The sequence below is a fragment of the Polyergus mexicanus genome, unplaced genomic scaffold (assembly GCF_030449975.1).
Source record: "Polyergus mexicanus isolate NDT 795.1 unplaced genomic scaffold, iyPolMexi1.0 SCAF_12, whole genome shotgun sequence".
Taxonomy (NCBI): domain Eukaryota; kingdom Metazoa; phylum Arthropoda; class Insecta; order Hymenoptera; family Formicidae; genus Polyergus; species Polyergus mexicanus.
The window spans coordinates 8,614,407-8,634,940 of NW_027223332.1; the positions used below are offsets into that span (position 1 = coordinate 8,614,407).

The 20,534-nt window shown below is 35.7% G+C and overlaps 3 protein-coding genes across 5 annotated transcripts in view; 1 reads left to right on the plus strand and 2 right to left on the minus strand.

The window, feature by feature from the left end:
• Positions 1-205: 205 nt before the first annotated feature.
• Nat1 (N-acetyltransferase 1) lies at positions 206-15,495 on the minus strand. 3 transcript variants are annotated; one of them, XM_070305056.1, is made up of 7 exons: positions 15,395-15,495; positions 6,190-6,666; positions 5,139-6,096; positions 4,907-5,047; positions 3,916-4,805; positions 3,405-3,710; positions 206-3,037 (listed from the first exon to the last, which is right to left on the minus strand). In XM_070305056.1, exons 2-7 carry the CDS (start codon positions 6,415-6,417, stop codon positions 2,963-2,965), a joined length of 2,598 nt encoding a protein of 865 aa, XP_070161157.1. In that variant the 5' UTR covers positions 6,418-6,666; positions 15,395-15,495; the 3' UTR covers positions 206-2,962. The 3 variants fall into 3 exon arrangements, with proteins under 3 accessions (XP_070161157.1, XP_070161156.1, XP_070161158.1); XM_070305055.1 differs by lacking the exon at positions 15,395-15,495 and adding an exon at positions 14,285-14,570; XM_070305057.1 differs by lacking the exon at positions 15,395-15,495 and having other exon boundaries at positions 3,916-4,793.
• Positions 15,496-16,081: 586 nt separating this feature from the next.
• Syx13 (syntaxin 13) lies at positions 16,082-19,098 on the plus strand. Its single transcript, XM_070304739.1, has 6 exons — positions 16,082-16,288; positions 17,092-17,295; positions 17,429-17,594; positions 17,714-17,844; positions 18,276-18,409; positions 18,559-19,098. Exons 2-6 carry the CDS (start codon positions 17,093-17,095, stop codon positions 18,732-18,734), a joined length of 810 nt encoding a protein of 269 aa, XP_070160840.1. The 5' UTR covers positions 16,082-16,288; position 17,092; the 3' UTR covers positions 18,735-19,098.
• LOC138938032 (ankyrin repeat and BTB/POZ domain-containing protein 2) overlaps positions 17,925-20,534 on the minus strand; it is a 39,726-nt gene continuing 37,116 nt past the window's right edge. Inside the window, exon 14 of the mRNA XM_070304731.1 lies at positions 17,925-17,979. The gene's annotated coding sequence lies outside the window, so the exon portion shown is untranslated. The remainder of the gene's footprint in view (positions 17,980-20,534) is intronic.

Sequence of the window (20,534 nt, forward strand, 5' to 3'; positions counted from 1 at the left end):
ATATTTTTGAGAGAAATTTGAGATTAATATTATTTAAAAAGTTTATATCTTATGTTTATATCTCTCTGATAATTTTTCTTTTATATTATAAACTTTGTATATATGTATAAAGTAGCACTTTAATCCAATTTTTAGTGAAAAATTGTGACACGGTAAAGAGAGTATTTCTATGATCATAAGCGTTAGGAGAAAAATATAAGGAATGATTTTTTTTTCTTAGATTTTTTTTATTGAACTATGTAACTTTAATTTGCATAATGTATGTAATTACACAATTTAAGTTACTGCCTCCCATTGATTTATGCGAAACATAAACTTTAATGGACTCCTTTTACTCGATTTGTAAGCTGTATGGTAAGTATTACACTTTTTCGTATAGAAATTCTGTTTAAACGTGTTTTCTTAATATTTATCAGTTTCATTATTTGATATCATGTGATAAAGTAGTGTTCCGCGCATGATAAGATATATATGTAGAATAATTCGCAATCACTGTGATAAAAAAGTATTCCATTCACTTTCTAGAGATACCAAGGCAAAAGGAATGGCGATTATATCACGCAGTCATAAAGAATGAATCTCGTCCTAGGAACATAATTTTTATTGACAGAGATAAAAGAGATGACGGATTTATCAGATTTAGTATCTATAAAAGAAACTATAAAGATCTCTCTATATAACGTATATAATTCTCATTACATGTGAAATAATACTGAAAATATTATACATGGATCAATTATGCGTGTGTGTATATTAAATTCAAAGAGCTGTGTATGTGTAAATGCGTGAGAAAATAAATTAACATAATTGAAAAAATACGCATCATTGTTCTCTTGTGAATAGGTATGTATATAATGAAAACCTTCGCTTAAACGCGTAATTATACAGTACGAATATATGTCCATTAACATATTACAATAATAACAATTATAACAAATATTTTCTTCCTTTTCCATTTATTCTCTCGTATATGCGAAGGTAAGACTCGATTAATTCGATGTGAATCTTCGCAATGAGATATGTTTTGTGTCTGTCCTTTTTGAAACTATTACAACAAAAAAAAAACGGTGACATATTATACACACTAGTACATATCGCTCAAATGCATTTAACGTTCTACTTATCATATATACCGCTTCAGCTGCAAAAGAGAATTCTCGTTAGTTTTAATATATATGTATATGTATTCATGTGCCGTCAAACTCTGTATAATGCGGATGACAGTATGATACTCGATGAAAAGAATGTTTGATGAGCAATTGTTCAATCTTAACTGATACACAACACTCTGTATATATCGCCTATATTTTTAATCGCAAAAAAAGATATTATCGTTAAAGTGAAGAGAAAAAAACACTTCAGTCCGGCGGTAAAATTAGGCAGAGATCATGAGGCAAAAAAAAGGATATATATGTACAATATTTTCTAAAGACCAACATATACATGGGCAACCAAAAATTGTATTCAAATTCTTTCGGTATTTCAATCTTTACTAATCGTACAATAAAAATTCTAATCAATCAATGCAAAAAGAAAAAGGAAAGATAAAATGTATGCACGGCGAAATGTTACACAAGTGCATCTCAACTGATTTCAAATGAAAAAGAGAAGATAATATGACGACAAAATCTTAATTATCGCAAGGAGCTCCTTCTTGGCTTAATTATTGGCGTCTTTTATGCCGGTCTGAAGGTTATTTTAAGCTATCGTGATCGACGACGATCATATGTATTTGGGAAATACAGCAGCTCTCTCGGTATCCGGCTCTCCATCCGCTTATCTCGATCAGTACGCGTAGTTGTCCTCTTCTCGGGTGACAACTCGCGTACTGATCTCTTGCTGTTCCAATGGCATCGAGCGAGATATTTAAAAAAAAAAAAAAAACATGTATAAGGCAGGAAATATAAGGTAAAGGTAATAATTAGTCATCAATGCAACAACCAGGGGGCCATCTGTAATAAATTACACCAAGGCATATTTTATTCTTTTTTTTTCTTTCCTTTTAAATACGAGTTTTAGTCGTGTCACTAGTGTTCGCTAATTATTATTGTTAAATGGATGTGATGTTGGCTGCTGGTTGTTATTATAACTGTAATTAATTAGTTACTTATTAAGAATCAAGTGGCGCTGTAGGTAGATACACAGGCAAACGGTGTATTCACTTTTTTCTTCTTTAGTTTCGGCAATTTAAATGTCTTTAAAATCACAATCTAAAGATTTTATTCCGGTTTAGAAAAGAAAGTGCTTCACGGTTTGCATTTTGCGTACACTACTGAGTCGGCCATTCGTTCCTGATTAATTCCGATTTTTTATTTTTTTTCATTAGAAAGATGTAGATATATTTCGATTATTGGATGATAATTATGTATAATATTAATAATATAATAATAATATTAATAATTGATAATAATAATAATAATTCCTCATAATAAATGTAATGCTTGATACACAGAGATAACAAACGACTTCACTTATTGCCGCGGACAAAAAGACTTACAAAACGTGACACATGCACAATACTAGACAAAAACTCGGACAAAAAAATGACCAGATTAATTTTCTCGCGTTTTCGTTTTTTTTCTTTTTTTTTTCGCTTCCCGCACCGGTAAACATACAGCGGCGTAGTATCTCGATTGTATCTGTGCTAGCCCAATATTATTTTATAATATAAATTATGTACTGATTTTTTTTTAATTATCTAAAAAAATTCTAAAACGTCTTGCTTGTGAAACGTCTGTCATATACCACTCATTGGTTACTAATTCTTATCCTTTTTCAAACATGATTGTAAAGTCCTTTTCAATCACGCGAGAGGGCTTGAGACAGACTAACAAGATGTTTGTGATTCTGGATGGAGATAACTCAATTAATAAAACTGAAACCTTTGGCGGTTCAGCGATATATAGTAAAACCCTATTCCAAATCATAGGTAGTCTGAATAATGTTTTCGAGGCTCTTCTGATTAATTCTTCTCATCCTCATCGTCTTCCTCTTCCTCCTCCGATGCTTCAGCAAGCCATGTTAACCACGTATTTACCTATATACGTAACATAAATATATTTATGTTAATTTTTGAGTCATTTAATTTAGATTAAATTAAACGACAAAGTTTATCAAAATATTCGTACCATTTTTCATTTGTTGCTTACTTTTAAACTACGAAATATAAAAAATTGCAAATTTGAGAGAATTTGTATAAAATCATAAAAAGAATTTACATCTACTGCATGCAATTTTTAATAATGTATTTATAACAAAATTAATCTATCTCTAAACAATATTAAAAAATTTATCTATATGATAATAAAACTTACTGTGCCAAAGCATCAATTTTAAGAAAAGAAAAATTCTTTGGGCAAAACTTGTTTATGACAAACTGTTATAATGACTGCGCATGTATGTACCTGGAATAATGCCTTGCCCTTGCCCGGATAAGCATCGGTAACAGTGTCTCTCCATTTGTGGTATGCTTCCTCTTCAATAACTTCAAGATTATAGAGTGCTATGAACCATCGCAACAGCAACCCTTTTGGAAAATTGTGCGAGAAGCAGAACACTTGAAGCGCATGAAGAGCCGTAACTTGAGAGTCGATGGTAGTCAGGAATGTGCGAATAAAGCGTGCATATTTCTGCAGTAACGCACTTTCCTTCTCTTGCAATTGTTTGTCTGGAAGTACAGTCGGATCAACGCCAGGCGCCAATGTTGTCTCCTATTTCCCCGAAAAAAAAAAGAAAGAAAAAGATGTATAAAGATATTGCAGACTGAATTCTAATCTCTACACATACATGTATGTACATAAAAATAAGCCACATTTACTAATTAAATATAATTGTGTAAACTAGCAATAAAATAATTTGTCATTATTTTTCATTATTTAAAATGCAATGAGAGATATCGATGCAAGTTTTACTAACCCCAGTGATGTATTTGAAAAGTACATTCATCATAGCATTAATAAATGCGGGATCTGAATGGTGTTGTGGATCCAACTTCTCTTTGATCCACTTGTAAAGAGCGTTAGGCGCTGGATCGGCCTCTAATTGACGCCACATATCTCCCTGGATTCTGAGAAGAGGATAAAGGAAAGTCAATTCTCGGTCTTCCAAGATCTCGCCCAAGCGTTCTTTTGTTTTCTCCGCTTCTGGCAGTTGACTGATAAGATCCACTTTGCTATCGTTGAAGATCTGCGTGAGCCTTGTCTTGCCTTGGGTCTTGTGAAGCTGTTGTAGAGTCAGTAGGAACAGCGGATGATGACGACCGTTTTCTGTTTCCGAGGCGAGATCCGTCAACTGAATTAAATTGTCCACTATGGCCTTAGCTGTCAGGAAGGCAACGTGGGACGCTACCAAAGGCACGGTACTTTCCTTCTCCGATATACTGGCCACCAGTTCCTTCCATCCTTCATTCATTTGCTGCAAAGTGAGCAAGTTCTCCTTCTTAAGCTCGACCACGAGTTTGATGGCGAGCTCGCGTTCGGAATCTCCGCGATCTAATGTGTTTGAAAACATCGTGCAGATCGCGTGACGCAAGAATCGCTCGGGGATCTTAAGATCTTTGAAGGCAATCAAAGTGTCCTGCACATTTGTATGTGACGCGAGATCGTCCATTAACGCGTTCACCTTTTTCAACACTTCCTCCCGTGTAGGTCCTTTGTCCTTTCTATCCCGAGCCTTCTCGCGCTTGTCTACAGGACCTTGCTTGATCACGATAGCAGGTGGTGTCTCTTTGTGCAATAGAGGCGAACTGGGCTTCAAAGCGGTATTACGCAAGAGAGGCATGTCTGAGCCTCGTCCTGGGAACAAATCTATTATTTTTATAATTAAAATATATATAATTATTATTAGATTATTGAATTTTTTAGTGATTTTAGTTTTGAAAATGATACAAACGAATAAAAATATTTACCATTGTTGAGAGGTAGGTTCAAGTTGATATTAGTTTGTTTGAACATCATTGAATTGGCTGAAGGTCTCAGAGACACTTCTTCCGGATGTCCCCCGATCAACATCTTATTTTTATTGAATCGAAGTTGTTCTTTATTGCTATCTGCAATGGCACGAGAAACAATAAATGCCCATAAAGTTATTGTTATATTTATTAGTTAATAAAAAAAAAATTACTATATCTCTGTACTCACTGTTGTTAAAGTTTTGCGGTAAATTATGTTGCGACTGGTTGCGTTTCCCTTCGTAATTGTTCTGATGACGACTCTGGTTTTGATAGTAGCCTCCTCCTCCTGACTGATTACGTTGGTTATGACGGCCATAACCAACTCCAGGAGTCCCTGCGAATCCATTCGGACTGAATGGCGGTGGTGGCATACCGAATGAGGGGGAAGTCAATGGAATACTTCCCATCATGTCTACGTCTAATCCGCCTCGTCCCATTTTTCGTAAAAACTCTGCACCGAGGCGATCCTCTCGTCCTCTGTGGAAACCATTTCCCCGCGATGGCTCCTCGTTGTCGTTGCGGATCTGATTAATCGGCATCGGGCCTTCGGTGCTGGTGGCCTTGCGCGGTTTCCAATCGTCACGGCGTAACTCAATCACATCACGCAGCATGAATTTGATGCGTAGAGGAAGATCCCTACTCTCTGCCAGAGAGTTCATACGTTTGAAGTATTGATCCATGAGTCCGCGGCCCTTATCCGAGTCAAGGATACGGCCGCAGGTACGCATAATCTGGCAGAGGCATTCGATATCCTCCGCCGCGTCCCCCCGGGATCCCCCTCGCCTTTTCTTTTCCAGCAACTGCTGGATGCAACGATGTAGAATCGGCTCCGACACGATGCCCAACTTTCCGAGCTCCCCGATAAACTTGATGTTACCGAGCATCTTGCGCTTGGCCACCTGCCGGCGCTCTTCTTCTTCTGGACCAAGCTCATCCTGATTCTCGAACGCCTCGCTTGCTTTTGAACGATTTTCGAACTCGTCTTTGCACTTGTTAAGTAAAAGGACTCTGAATGTGCTCTGGCCTTTTTGACTTTCATCGATTGGTTTACGGGGTTCAAAGTTTGCGGCTTCGTCAGACAGCTGTTTGCACAGCCGTGCGTACATAGAACTGTACTTGGGTTCATCAAGCGCTTTTTCGAAGATCTAAAAAATTGTTATTAATATTTTTGTTAATGAACCAGCATCAAAGCGTTTTATATGATAAACGCCATCACTTTACGACGCATCAATACGTACCAAGAAAATAACACCTTTGAGAATCACATGGGAATTGAGCTCAACGTTGAGCAGGTCGTTGCTCAGCTTTGCGAATTTTTCCGGTGTGAGCTTGTTAAGAATACCCCGTACCTTTCTAAAGATGAGATCATTTCGGCTTTCTGGGGTGAGTGCATCGCGTCTAACAGTTGAAGGAGGGATCCAGCGTTGCTCAGTGGATAGGGAGCGAATATCGTCCCTGGAAGGCATCGAATTTTTCTAATGTCAGTGTCAACGCAAGTAGCAACGTACAGGAACAATTTGCGCACTATTTGTTGTAATAAGTAACGCGTTCCCGCGTTTCTTTTTTTTTTCGTTACTGTCAAGGTAACTTTATGGACCCTGACCTTCCTCCCGAGACACGAGAAGCACCCCCCGGTCCTGTGGGGTTGTCCGTTGTTGCGCGTGTTTTGGCCCCCTTAGTGATAAATCACAGCACACAGATCTTCCTTGAGGAAGCTGCAAAAAATTACATTAAATATTTGAAATTAGATATTTCTCGCATACTTAAATAAATCTAAATATAAATGGAAACACTGACTAATATAACTAATACATTACGCCCTTTTGTAACATGTAATTATAAAAGAAGTGTATTTCTCAAAGTTCATATATTATTTTCATATTATGTTTTTCAAGATGCATTTCCTAATCAAATCCTAAATTTGCACGCAAAGCATAAAGATTTCAGTACCTAGATTAATCTACACTTGAACTACATAATTTCGAACATAATCTGAAAGTATACACACAGCTTTAGTCCATCTTTTTTTCCAATAAAAGAGAGATAAACGATTGTAGCCTATCGCTTTTTGCCAGCAGCGACCAATTTACGTCGCAATGAACTCGTTCAATAATATTTGAGAGCATTTCTCTCGTCGCGCTACAGTGACCCACATGATAGATATATATGTACATAAAATATCATTTTATAATGTGGTAATTGCGTCTGTGAGCGCAATTTTAGAGAAGGTTCTCTACATTGCTCGCATTCAATAAATAACGCACGCAAATCCTACGGTTAACGTACTCGAGTGGTTCAAGAATAAAGAATTGTGATGAGAGACGTTATATTTCAAGAGTCGAGTCGTTTATGCATGCGTGTAGCTTAAATAATTTCGATTCGCATCCATTTTTCCATTAGAAATTATAGAAACGAGCCTGTCAAAGTGACAAATCAGATTGCAAGAAGTTGATGACTTCTCCTCAGAAACTTTTCACTGAAGGAAAAACCGAAGGAAAAATCTCAAGATCAGAGCTAGAAGAACGATGATCTTTTTTACAGGACACCCTGTACACACCCTTTCGGAAGGCCTTTCGCGGACGAGGCAAGGACCTTCTTCTTTCCCAGGGAAGAGACGACGGCTTTGATCTTGCTCGCTGCTCGAGAACAAAACGACCGAAACGACCCACGGATGAGGGGAATGTCGAAGGGGAGCGTATATGTGGGGCGCGGCTCATGGTCAGACGGTCAATGAACCCTCTTCTCCTGACTCCCTTCCCCCCGTCTATTTCACCACGACCGATCATCTCGCAGATCCCGCCGCTGTTCGGCCGAGGTCGGACGACTTCGTCGGACTGTTCAACGGAGATCGTGCTTGTCCGGCCGCGTCTACCGGGTGTCCTGAGCACTCGGCTCTAGACAGGACGGTTTGGAAAATTAATATAAGTAATTGAACACGTGTATAAATAATAACTATATTTAAGAACAAAAATTTAAAAAAAATCGTTCTCGAAACGGATAACGAACAATTATAAATTAATATTTCGCTCAAGTGCTTTTTTTTACGCAATATCATTGATTTAGAATCTTTGTTATATCGCGAGACATTTGCATTTCGACGATAAGCTTTTACTTAAGTGTTCAATGTCGAGAGAAAAATTGACGGCTACGTTTAACGGTAAACGTATAATAAGAACGCGCAAGACTAGGTTCTTCTACTGAAATAGTATTTTGTAAATATTTAGTTTCGACTATAGCTAAAAATGCACAATGAAAATATCCGGCTTCTCACGGACGTAACCATGAATTCAAGCAAACGCGTGCTTGAACAATGAAATAAAAAGAGAGAGAGAGAAAAGGAATTAATCCGAGCGATCTCTGAGGGAAGAGCGTTGAAGGTTGTTTTAATACAACAAGAAAAGCTTTATATGTGTGTAAAACGAACTTTATGAAGTTCGAAATGAACGAAAACCGACATTACAATATCATGTACTTGTCACATGATATATACGATGCTATTCAATAGCGTCCGTTTGTTTTTCGCATTATTGAAATCCGAGAGACTGCAAGAATTGCGTCAATCGTGATGCTTCGAGAATTATCGATGTAACTTTCGAGGTCTTTTTTTTTTTAATTAGAGCCTTTAAAGAGAAACGACGCATTTGTGTTACGTTTCACTTCCCAAAGTGCAAAAAATAAACGTGATTAACGGCTTGGACTTGACGACAATACGTGAAGAAAAAAATTCCACGCGGCAAAACACGCTGCAACGATGGATATCGCTTTGCGAGGTCAGGATTACACGTGTCGGAATTCGTCAAGATAATTAAATAAAGAGCCGATGCGTGCGAGGAGCGAAGCATTCGAAGATGGATGCTTCTTTGTCTCTCGTCTTTTCGTACATGCATCTGGGCTTTCTTCATTCTTGGCAAATATACTATTTCCGAGCGTGTATTTACGGTCGCCGAAAGTCGGTTCCCGTTATTTAGCTGTCCGTTGAGCCGAAAAAAGATTTCGCTGCGTATCCTTGGCAGTTGTCAGATTAACATCGTTTACTTATTTAGTCAATGTCAGTTGCGATAGTTCACGATATGCTTCTGCGAGTATCGATGGATATCTAAAATTGAAAAAAATTGCGTCATATATTAAGAAGCTGCGTCAATTCTGATAGTAGAGATAATAGAAATATTGAACGAATAATAACAGGGTATTTACTCAAATTTTGAGAAAAAATTCCTTAATCTTCCACATTTTTTTGTTCAGACTTCTAGGTAAAAAGAATTTTTTTAGATATTTTTTGGATGCAACTTTCTAAAATAGATTTTTTTCTGTGTGCATTTTCTAATGTTCTTTCACAACACATACAAAAGAAAAATAAAGAGTCACTTAAGTTTCAAGTGCTAGATTTGAAAATGAAAAAACTGAATAGTTTTAGTAAGCCAAACATTCTTCACCTGCATAAATTATTAATTTTTTTTTATCACTAATAATTACAACAAAATTCACAACTTGGTCAACCGGTAGATCGCTTATAATATAAAAATAAATTATCAGAGGAAGTCGTTTCTTAAAAAATTCTCTAAATTCCAATAGAATTCTATGAGATCGCCCTAATTTTTACAGATACAAAGAGAATTTTTGAGAATCCCAGGTTTTTCGTGTTCTTTCGGGGAAGAATAGACACCCTGATAATTAATAACAAAGAATATTAAACGATAATTTTTGTAAAACGAATGATAATCATTCGAATTTTTCTTTTAGACGGGGAGCAAATATTTAATTCTTCACTTACGAATATTAAAATGTAAAAGCACGTATTCTCCAAATGCAATATAACGATGAAGATAAAAAAAAAAAAATTATCGTTCTACAAGAGAACAAGGCCACAGATGCAAGAATACGTCTACGTTGCACTTTAGAATAAGATACTCGACTCATCGTGGTATTTCCACGCCATAAATAATCATCAGGTAATTTCGCAAATACAAACTTTCGCGTTTCGATCTATTTGCGCCGGACACTGTAGCGAAATAATTTATCCTCTATCGGAGATCTATTAATATCGCCAAGAAATATCGGAATTAATTAAATTTGCAATTTACTCTATCGGCGATAAAAGATACACATACACACATACGAAAGCTTATATCTCTTAATATAACATAAAATCTACAAGACAAAATCTATATTATGTTACTTGCCAATATTATCAGAACTTTTTATAGTGTGTGTTCTTAATCAATATAAAAACCAATATAATATAAATTTAATATAGTAAAGCACTAAATCTCTCATATATGTAACCGAATATTAATAAATAAACAGATAAATCAATATCGAAGCTATAACCGTGACGAAACTGTATGAATGATTTATAAATTAATGAATAATAATCGACAACAAAAACACACATACACACGAAGATTTATAACCATTTTTTTTTTTGCGTCTTGTTTTTACAGACGTCTGGTAAGCCCCCCCCCCCCCCTCCCTCCCGGAAAAGCATGTATAATCGTGACTTTTCGAGAGAGATCAGAAAAACAACATTTACTACGTATACGAATCTAAATTCGTTCGTTGAATTCACTCGTTTTGTGTGCTATCGGTGGTCGATCGGTGACGCCGAGAGAAGAATCCTTGAGAAATAGAGAGAGAAAGAGAAAGAAACCGTCATGCACAAGGTGGATGACGATGGCGCACAAAGAGATAGCGATAGAATGACGCAAAACGAACGTATAAGTGAGCGAACTTCCACGTGTCCTCTACCTCTCATTCCCCCTTCTGGCCACCGAACACACCAACACATCATTACTTTCCGTTTCCTCACGACACACGTCACTGATGCGCCGTGACAGCTGTTCACCCACAGCTCAGGGCTGTCAAACTTGAACAAAATTTATAGAAAATCAACAGCGAGTCAATCAAGTGACGAATTAATTGCCTGTGCTTCTCGCGAAAGAAATGTTGAAACGATGAACACAACAGATGATGATAGGAAATAACAAGCTTCTGGGAAAATTACATCGAATAAAATAATTTATGTAAAATAAATTAAATTTGTTTATATAAAATAAATGAATGAAGAAAATGAATAAAATTTTTCATTACTCGGCTTATCTTGATATTGCGCAAACTCAGCAAATTCACGCGAAAGATAAACCGAGTAAGTGAGTCACTCGCTTATTATATTTCTTGAAAATAGATAATGACAAAAAAAGATAAAGCGAATATAATCCGCTTTAGTTGACCCGTTTCCGGAATTAATAAAAAGATAAGTAGCAAGTTATTATTCCTTCGATCTATTTCCAGCAGGAATGATGGAAAAGATAAGCCGAGTAAACTATTAGTTTTGAAGCTACTTTTGAAATTAACGACGAGATAAGTAGCAAGTTGTTCGTATATAATTTTTTTCCAACAAGAGGTAAAAAAGATAAGCGTCTAACTCATCACTTGACGTATTCGCCTCCAATATTTTGATGACATTCTAGTGGTTTTTTTTTTCAGCGTATTACAGTCGAATAAATTTTTTACGATTTTTTTTGCGGTAACGCATGAACGGAATATTAATAACAGTAAACAAAAATATATCTAAATATAAGAAATAAAATAAATACGCGTAATGCAACGAAAGCAAGATTACATCCGATATGTGTGATTTTGTCTTTTAATATAAAAAATATAAAATATCTTTAAAATGTATAATAATATGCGTTTTTATCATTGAAGTGCGCGCAAAATTAAGCATATGATTCGTCGAAACGGAGAAAAAAAAAAGGATCGCGATAAACATCTTTATCTCGCGCCATATGATCGACGTAAGTTGACTCATCTAGATACGTGCTGGTAACCGCATCCATCCCTAAACTCGACAAAAGGGGCCTACAAGGTATTTATTATTTACAACTGTAAGTAGTCAAGGAAATGATGAAATTTTGAATTCAAAGATTATCGGATAAGTTTCAAGCCTGATATCGGATAACAAGGAATATATTTACTCTGTCGAATTTGATTATAGCGAAGGACAAAAGAAATGAAAAGAAGATGTTACACGCTCCCAGAAGATCGAGTAAACTTTTACGAAAAGATCGCACAGCCAATGAAACAGTTACGAGAAGATCTACGCTGCCGTAAATAAATTTAACGAACTCGTAATTAAGGATCTTCTATGGAATGATTCAAAGTCGAATGAGATAAAGAACCCGCGTGAGTATGATCGTAGAATAAATCCAGATTAATTCGAACATCGCGAGCGTTCTGGATAAGACCGAGTGACGCGAGAACAGAGTTTGGAATCGCGTGTTCATTGATTTGCGCGTAACGCAAACGTTAGACTCGCTTGAAGGAAAATCAGCGCGTCTATTCATAGTATGATAAACGTTTTCAGGTCTTGCTGCAACAAAGGAGCGCCGCCTCCGATCGGAGTTCTCCCCATGCAGCGTGTATGCGCTGCACGGCCGTTTAAAGGTATAGCGATGCACTTCGCTGCGAGAGACGACCACACAATCGCATGGGCGAGGTTGAGATGTAACAAGAACGAGTTTTTCAACCAGATGTTTCGTCGGCATTCTTCGAATTCCCCGTTCGAATATTCACCGCGAATTTTAAGAAGATCCGTCGTCCCTCGTGAAAATTATCGTCGCGCGTAAAAATTTAATAATTTTCATTCACCAAGATTGTTAGAAATTCGATTGTGTATATCTCTCAACGAAACTAACATTCTTTCAGACAATCGAGGTTTTTTTTTTTTATTTTAAGAAAAAATGTATCAGGACATGTAATCTTTTCTTTCGATATCGTGCATCTGTCAGCTCGTAATTTTTTTTTTTCTAATCATACGCAATCAGAAAAAGCGTCAATAATCAAAACTGTTAAGTTCTGACAAATTTAAGAAGATCGCCGTTTTATTGAAATTATCGTTGTGTAAAAATTATAATTTTCACTCATCAAAATTGTTAGATATTTAATTATATATACCTCCAAACAAAACTAATACCCTTCCAAAGGAGTCGAGGAATTTGATTTTTTTTTTTTTTTTTTTTTTTTTTTTTTTTTTTTTTAATAAGAAAAATTAATCGAGAAAAGAATAAAATTTTTTTTCTCTTGATAATTCATCAAGATTATTAATTAAATATTTGATTATATGTACCTCGATGAAAGTAATGTTCTCTCAAATAATCGAGAAATTTGAACTTGATTTTACATTAAGAAAAATATATCTCAACACAAGGATATAATTTTTTCTTTCGATATCGTCGGCTCACAATTTTTTTTTTTTTTTTTTTTTTTTAAGCTCTACCGAGAAATGCACGAGATCTTAGGGGCATTGATTAAATCCACAAACGCGAAGAGTGTATCAATCTTAAAAATAGCCCGATAATAATCGCTAGTAGAAGCACCGAGTATGTATAGAGTACGTGTATCGTATTCCCAACGTGTATGCGTGCAATAAGATCTTTTTATATACATCCCTATATAAAATATTTAGAGGGCGCCTCGAGACTCGAGCTAATATAAAATCGTCTATCGTGTCGTTGAAAACGTGACACAAGAGCGAAACACACACGCCTACCTTCGAAGTCGGTCGTGTGTGTGTGCATGTGCTCGAGCAGCATCGATCGGCGAAAAGCCACACGCGTGCTCTCCTGCGTGTTGCTTCGACACGCCGGGAGTGCCCGTTGCATTTCCGAGAACAAAGCGGGATTTCCGGAATGAGCGACGATACGCGAGCCTCTTCTCCTGGGAAGAGGATACAATGGCGAGAAATAGAGGATCCCGTAAGGGACGCGCGTTCCGATTCGCCATATTTCAAGCCTTAACCCCTTCGTGACGAAGATCGGAAAGAGATGAGAGATGAGAGAGAGTGTGTGTGTGTGTGTGTGTGTGTGTGAGAGAGAGAGAGAGGTCTAAATATATTGTCAAATCTGATAATTATATCGATGCGCTTAATAAACAATATATATGCTACAATATATACTTAAATTATTGAGATCATTTTAAATTATGGAGACTAGTTTCTACTGTAGCTTACTAATTTTGCGATTTGCAAAGCGATTTGATTCTAGAATGCTGACTATGTAAGCAAGATGTGCACACGTTATCTTATTATATGCCAATATTTTGAGTGTTATTATATATTTGTCATTAAATAATTTCCTGCAAAAAGTTTTATTATTGATATTAAATTTCTATATGAGAATGTAAGCAAGGTTTCTCGAAAATCACCATGTGCTTATAAAACACATGTCGAAACTCTCTTCTCGTATCGATTAGTTATTACGCATCCTTTAATAAGTATTAGCGTGCGTATTATTGCAGAAATTACGATCAGCATTCTAGAGCCGAGACGTGACGTACGGATGAAGGTAGGAGGAGAAGACTTGTCGCGAGAAAAACACGCGTGTTCGTTTGCTCGGCCCCGAGGTTTTTTTTTTCTTTTCCTCTCTCCCACGCTCCTCGGATCCGGAGGATAGAGACACGATATAAACGATTTCCCCGAACGATCACGCGTACGAAAATGTACTCGGAAAAATCCAAAACGCCGATCCAAACGGTCCGCTGTTGCACGAGGAAAGGGAGCACGAGAGGATGACACACGCTCGTCGCAACGAGCGTTTACGAGAAGAAGCGTAGCGTCGAAGGCACGTACTAATTGCGGAATTCGTCGAAGCCAGGAAGGCACGCGAAAGGAGGGGGAGGGGGGAGGGAGGGTAGCTAAGGAGAGCCTCTCACGCTCTTCCCCTCCTCCTCCTCCTCCTCCTCCCCGCCCCTACTCTTCCTTCCGAGAGCACATCGTGGAAAATAGGAGGAAGAAAAGAAGGCTACGCGAAAATCATTTTTCTCACGCAACAAACTCGTTCACTGCGCGTTTCTTTCCGCAACATTTTTCACGCGCGTGCCGTTCTCGACAGACATCTCCTCTCCTCCCCAACCACCCTCCCCCGACCCCCTCTCTTTGAACGATCGCGCACTTCGGCTGGTTAAAGTGTCAAACGTGGGAGTTGCGTGGGTGACGGCGAACCGCGGCGATTTTTCTCGTGAAAAATCTCGGGAGAACGAAAACTCTCTCTCTCTCTCTCTCTCTCTCTCTCTCTCTCTCTCTCTCTCTCTCTCTCTCTCTCTTTCGAGGGCAGCGAATCTCGCAAAAAATACGCGAAGATTCTCGAGAGAAAAACGGCGGCGGGCGGAGGCCTTGAGAAAGAGAGAGAGAGAGAAATAGAGAGAGATAGAGACACACGATGCTTCGCGCACACCCGACATGACGCACGACGACCTACCCGTGTCCGCGCGACGGAATCTCGCTGCCGAGAGAGAGAGATAGAGATCCCGCGGAGGATCTCCGCGATCCTCTTTTCCTTCCGCGAGCTCGCGGCCGCGTTCCGCACCCGGTTTCGCCGCACCCACGCCGCACCGCACCCGTTAAATCGCTGCACAAAGCAAGGAGAGAACACAATAGCGTTTACTTACGGCCGACGGTTGTTGTTTCTGAAGGTTTTCGCAATCTGTCGGTCGCACTCGGCAACTTCCGAGCGAAGGAGGGGGCAAGAGAGATACCGCTCTTGTCAAATCAACGTCCGTAACGCGACTGACGTCGCGTCGCGAGACTATCGATCGTCATGCGCTCTGAAGAGAAAAAAGAAACACTAGATTAATATTATTTCGGTGGAATATTCGCGCGATAATTCGACCGACAATCGTACAAATTGATCGACGACGTTAGATTCTCGCTTGATCTCGTAAGTCGATGATACCTTACGACGGTAGATTAGGCATTTCCACATGATTTAGCGAAAACTCGTACCGGATGAACATCACCGAGTTTGGTGGGAGGAGGGCGAATCAAGATTTCCGCTATCTTTCGCGCGCGATTCGAACGAATTCGCGATCGAATAATCGTCAATCGAATTGTCCAAATTTCGCTCGGTACATCGCGATCCCGATACGCGATAAGAAGACACTCGGGGATGGCAACTTGACTTCGGTGGTGCGATTGATTTCCGTAGACGAGAATCGAATCGCGTCTTGTCGCGGATGATAAAAGTCGTGAGAGAAATTCGAAAATCCGCTTTGACAGATCCGTCATGTCATTTCTCTCGTAAATTTCGTTCGCGCGTACGTGACAAAAAAAAAAAAAAAAGAAGATACGATGCGTCGGTAAATCAGATTTCGGACAACGTACACGGACGGGAGTACAAAGGGTCTATTGTCACGCGGCCGTTGCGTCAGAACGTTTGGGCAACTGTCAGTTTCTGAGCCAATTCGTGCAGGAAGACACTTTTCTACGCGTTTTTAAATGTAATTCTACACGGGACGATTTATATTTATACATTTAAGGACACTTGTGATAAAGAACGGACTCAGGTGAGCGATGGACACTTTACGAGGGATCATCCGTACACGCAATTTGTATATCCCTAATTTAACCCCTCCTTCAATTAAGCGTTTGTCATATAGAATTAGAGAGAGAGGTCGAGTTTGATGTCAAATCTCCCGTATATGTCATCGTATAAAAAGCGCGAGTCTTGTAAATTTAGCTCCGCGATACTTGTAAGCGTTTAGATATCTCCCGTTCTGTAAGAAACGAGCATAGATTGACCGGAGGATAATTTCTAATGCTTAAAATAATTGCTGTATAAACACACACAAAAATACGTTACACAAGTTAAATATCAGACAATTTTCGGGGGGAATATAAACAAATAAAAAAAGCGAAACATATTTGATAAACAAGTAATATAGCTGCCAAATCATCATTATAATATAATATTTTAAGATATAGTACTTAATTAATTTGTATTCATTATATATAATCGCATTTCATTGTATTAAATATATGACTAAATATTCATGTCATTTCATAATATTACATATGCAAGAAGCACGCTAGAAGGTCATCATCATAAAAACATATTACAAGAAAATATTTATTGACTAAATTATACAATATATAAATTGTATATATGATTTTTTTAAATCCTACTTTTATTGTTTTATTACACAGATGTGTGTACATGTGTGTGTAACAAAGAAATAATATATATCTTTATAATATTTTAATATTAATAATGGACAAGTAAAAAAATGCTTATAAGTATGCTTATATAAATTTCTATATTTATAAAAGATTCTTAGCACACAAAGATTAAGCAAAATTTTCTTCTCAGAATGGCTCAGCGCTCGCAAAACTATGGATCTACGGATCAACGAGTGGATGTACCTGAAATAGGATTTAGTCCTACTGAACTTTATAGTCTCAGCGAAAATATTACCACTAACATATATACGATTAACACAAGTTGGAAAACTTTGGAAAGAGCTTATAAAAACATTGGAACCAGCAAGGATAATCAAGGTTTAAGAGACAAAGTGTAAGCAGAAGTACTATATGATTGATTCATTAAATTATAATAATACAGAAATATATATATATAACAAAAACAGAAATACAACATATAAGAACATTTAATTTAAGTTTTATATTAATATATATATTCTTTTCAGACATGTAACACAATTAAGTACCAATCAGGTGGTCACACAGACAAGTAAGGACATAGCAAGACTAACAGTATTGATGAGACGTGGAGATAAACAGCAGAAATTACAAATTGAAAAACTCACAACAGACTTTAAAGATGCGTTACAGAGATATTCCGATATGCAAAAGGTAAATGTCTGTAAATATAAAATACACCTTTTATGCAAAAATTTGCAAAACAATTGAATACAAAGTGTGAAATATCCGTTCTATCTGATCTTAAATTAATAACAAAATACTTTTTGCAGTCAATTGCAGAAAAGATGAAGAGACATATTTTAGCTATAACTAATCTAGAAAATTCAATGGATGGGGAGGATGCTGAAGAGACACAACGGCTACTTCAAGTACAGGAACAACAACATAGGACTACACACAGGTTCGAAAATTTCGACATTTTTACACTTTGCACAAAACAATATATTTGTACACTTATAATTAATGCAGAAAATCTTACCTATTTGCTTAGTTGAAACAAAAGCGATGGTTTCCATTGGTCGCATATTGCACAATGCTATGAACATAGAAGCTATTGTAATTGTATCAGCTAATGGAGAATGTAAAATTTTCTGGATGTGATAATAATAAAAATCATAGATTTTATAGTGTATCTGACAAGATAGATCGAATTTAAAATTTCAGTATATGAAAATCTTAATTATCAGATGTATTTTTAATATAGAGAAGTTATAAAATACACTCTTATGTGTATGGTAAGTTAGTTTCGATGCATCTTGAAGAATAATATTGAGTAACACAATCTGTATTAAAAATAATATATACAATCATTGTATATTATGGCATGTCTAGAACACTCGAGTTTCAACAAGGACTACTGTTAGAGAGAGAAGATAGGATTAAACGAATTGAGGGAGATATTCTGGATGTGAATCAAATTATGCGCGAACTCGCAGCATTGGTACATCAACAAGGTGATACTATTGGTAGGTATTTTTTTAGTATTAAAATTGATTTTTTAATGATACCTTCATCAACTTTTTTACTGTATAAAAATTATAGAAAAATCCGAAATAAAATTGTCTTGTTATAAAATATATAACACACTTTATTGAAACTATTGACTTTCTTGCAGATACGATCGACAACCATATAGAGAATATACACGGTAACGTGGAGTTAGGAGCGCAGGAACTTGTGAAGGGAAGTAATTACCAAAGTAAATTTCGTCGGAAAGTTTACATCTTGTTGTTACTTGCGATTATAGTTGCCATTGTATTAACTGTTATTCTAGTCATCAAATTAAGTTAGCGCCCCTAGCCTCTGTGCGGGTTTTACCAATAAATAAAAAGGGTTGTCTCAATCTGTTCATAAAGTTGATTAAAGTAACTTGTTTAAAGTTCATCTTGGTTTCTCTATTTCTATACATTAGAAATGCAAATATGAGGAGAGTATAGAGACTTATTTTATATCTGCTTACAAATATAAATTATATCTTGTATTTTTGAAGAGATATGTTAGACATTTTAAAATTTTATAAAACGATATTTCAAAAAAAATGAAATGAATTTTAGGTTTTTTTCTTAATTTTATTTTTCCTATACAGGCGTGAATTATTGCTATTACTGAGTAAATTATTGAAGCATAGTGACAAAAGAGATATCATTATATCTTTATCTCAATTCACATCCTTATTTATAATATCTCATACATAAAATACTTATTTCGATATTTTTTATATTAATATTAATTTAATATTATTTTAAATTTAATAATATTTTGTTTTTTTCATATTTAAAATATAAGTTGTATAAATAATATCATAATTTTAAAAACATTCTATATGTCATAAATATGTCAAATATATATCATATTATATTGACAAATAGATTGTTGAGAAAACTCTTCTCATGTTGTATGCTTCAATTACTTTAAAATTCATAATAGTGATACATAAATCTATAATGAAATTAACAAAAATTTGTTAATATCTTTTTAGCTTCTAAAATTATATATTGTTAATACTATGTATTAACCCGACTGATGCGTTTCTTTAGTAAAAAATGTATCTATATTTAAAATATTATATGAAAGAATCAAGTTCTATAAAACTATTTGTAAACAGGTTTATATAAGTAGGCAGAGGATTTAAGTTTTTTGCATATAGACATCAAGCTGCGCAAATGAAATGTTTATTCTCATCATTGCTAAACGGAATAATATTTAATAAATAATGGTGCATATATATATATATATATATGTATATATATATATATATATATATATATATATATATATATATATATATCTATAAATAAATTAATACAAAACTTTGCATATACATATACATATTAATTATATTTGTATAAAAAATTTTTATATATGGTTGATTGTTTTTGGATTACCAATCAAAATAGATCTCTTTGTTATTGTACACATACTCTTTGCATGGTATGTTACTAATTGTAATTGATTTAATGATCGCATGATTGCAGATAAAAATTGCAAGTTGACATATAATTTATACAATTTTTTTGATACAAAGATAATTCTTCTAATGAAATTATATTAATTGACTATTGCATAAGAATCCGGGTGCTGAATCCATGCATATGCGTTTTCCAAATTGCAATTTTATTTCAAGTGTATATTTTCTTAAACTTGTATAATTCCACAATTTTGTGAAAATTACCTCAGTAGTTTGGATGCTAATTACTTTGGATGTTAATTTCATCAAAATAATTGTAAAAAATAATTTTTTGTAATAATAGAAATATCTGAAAATAGCACCATAAATTAAATTTATTGAAACTATAACAAAACAAATATGTACAAAATAATAACATGTATATGTACTTTAAAAGTTTTCTTCAAGATTTGGAATATCACCGCGTCTGATTCAATTAATCAAAATGATTATTTATAATTACATCATTAAAGTGATACCATCTATATAAGGTGAGATTTAAGATTGTAGGTGTTGATAGATATAAAAAGGAAAAATTTCTTGATTTGATTGAGACAGCCACTTTTTTACGATTACTCGATTCTGATATGATTATTAGGCATTCCGGATCCTCAAAAATCCAACATAATACATAATTAAGATTA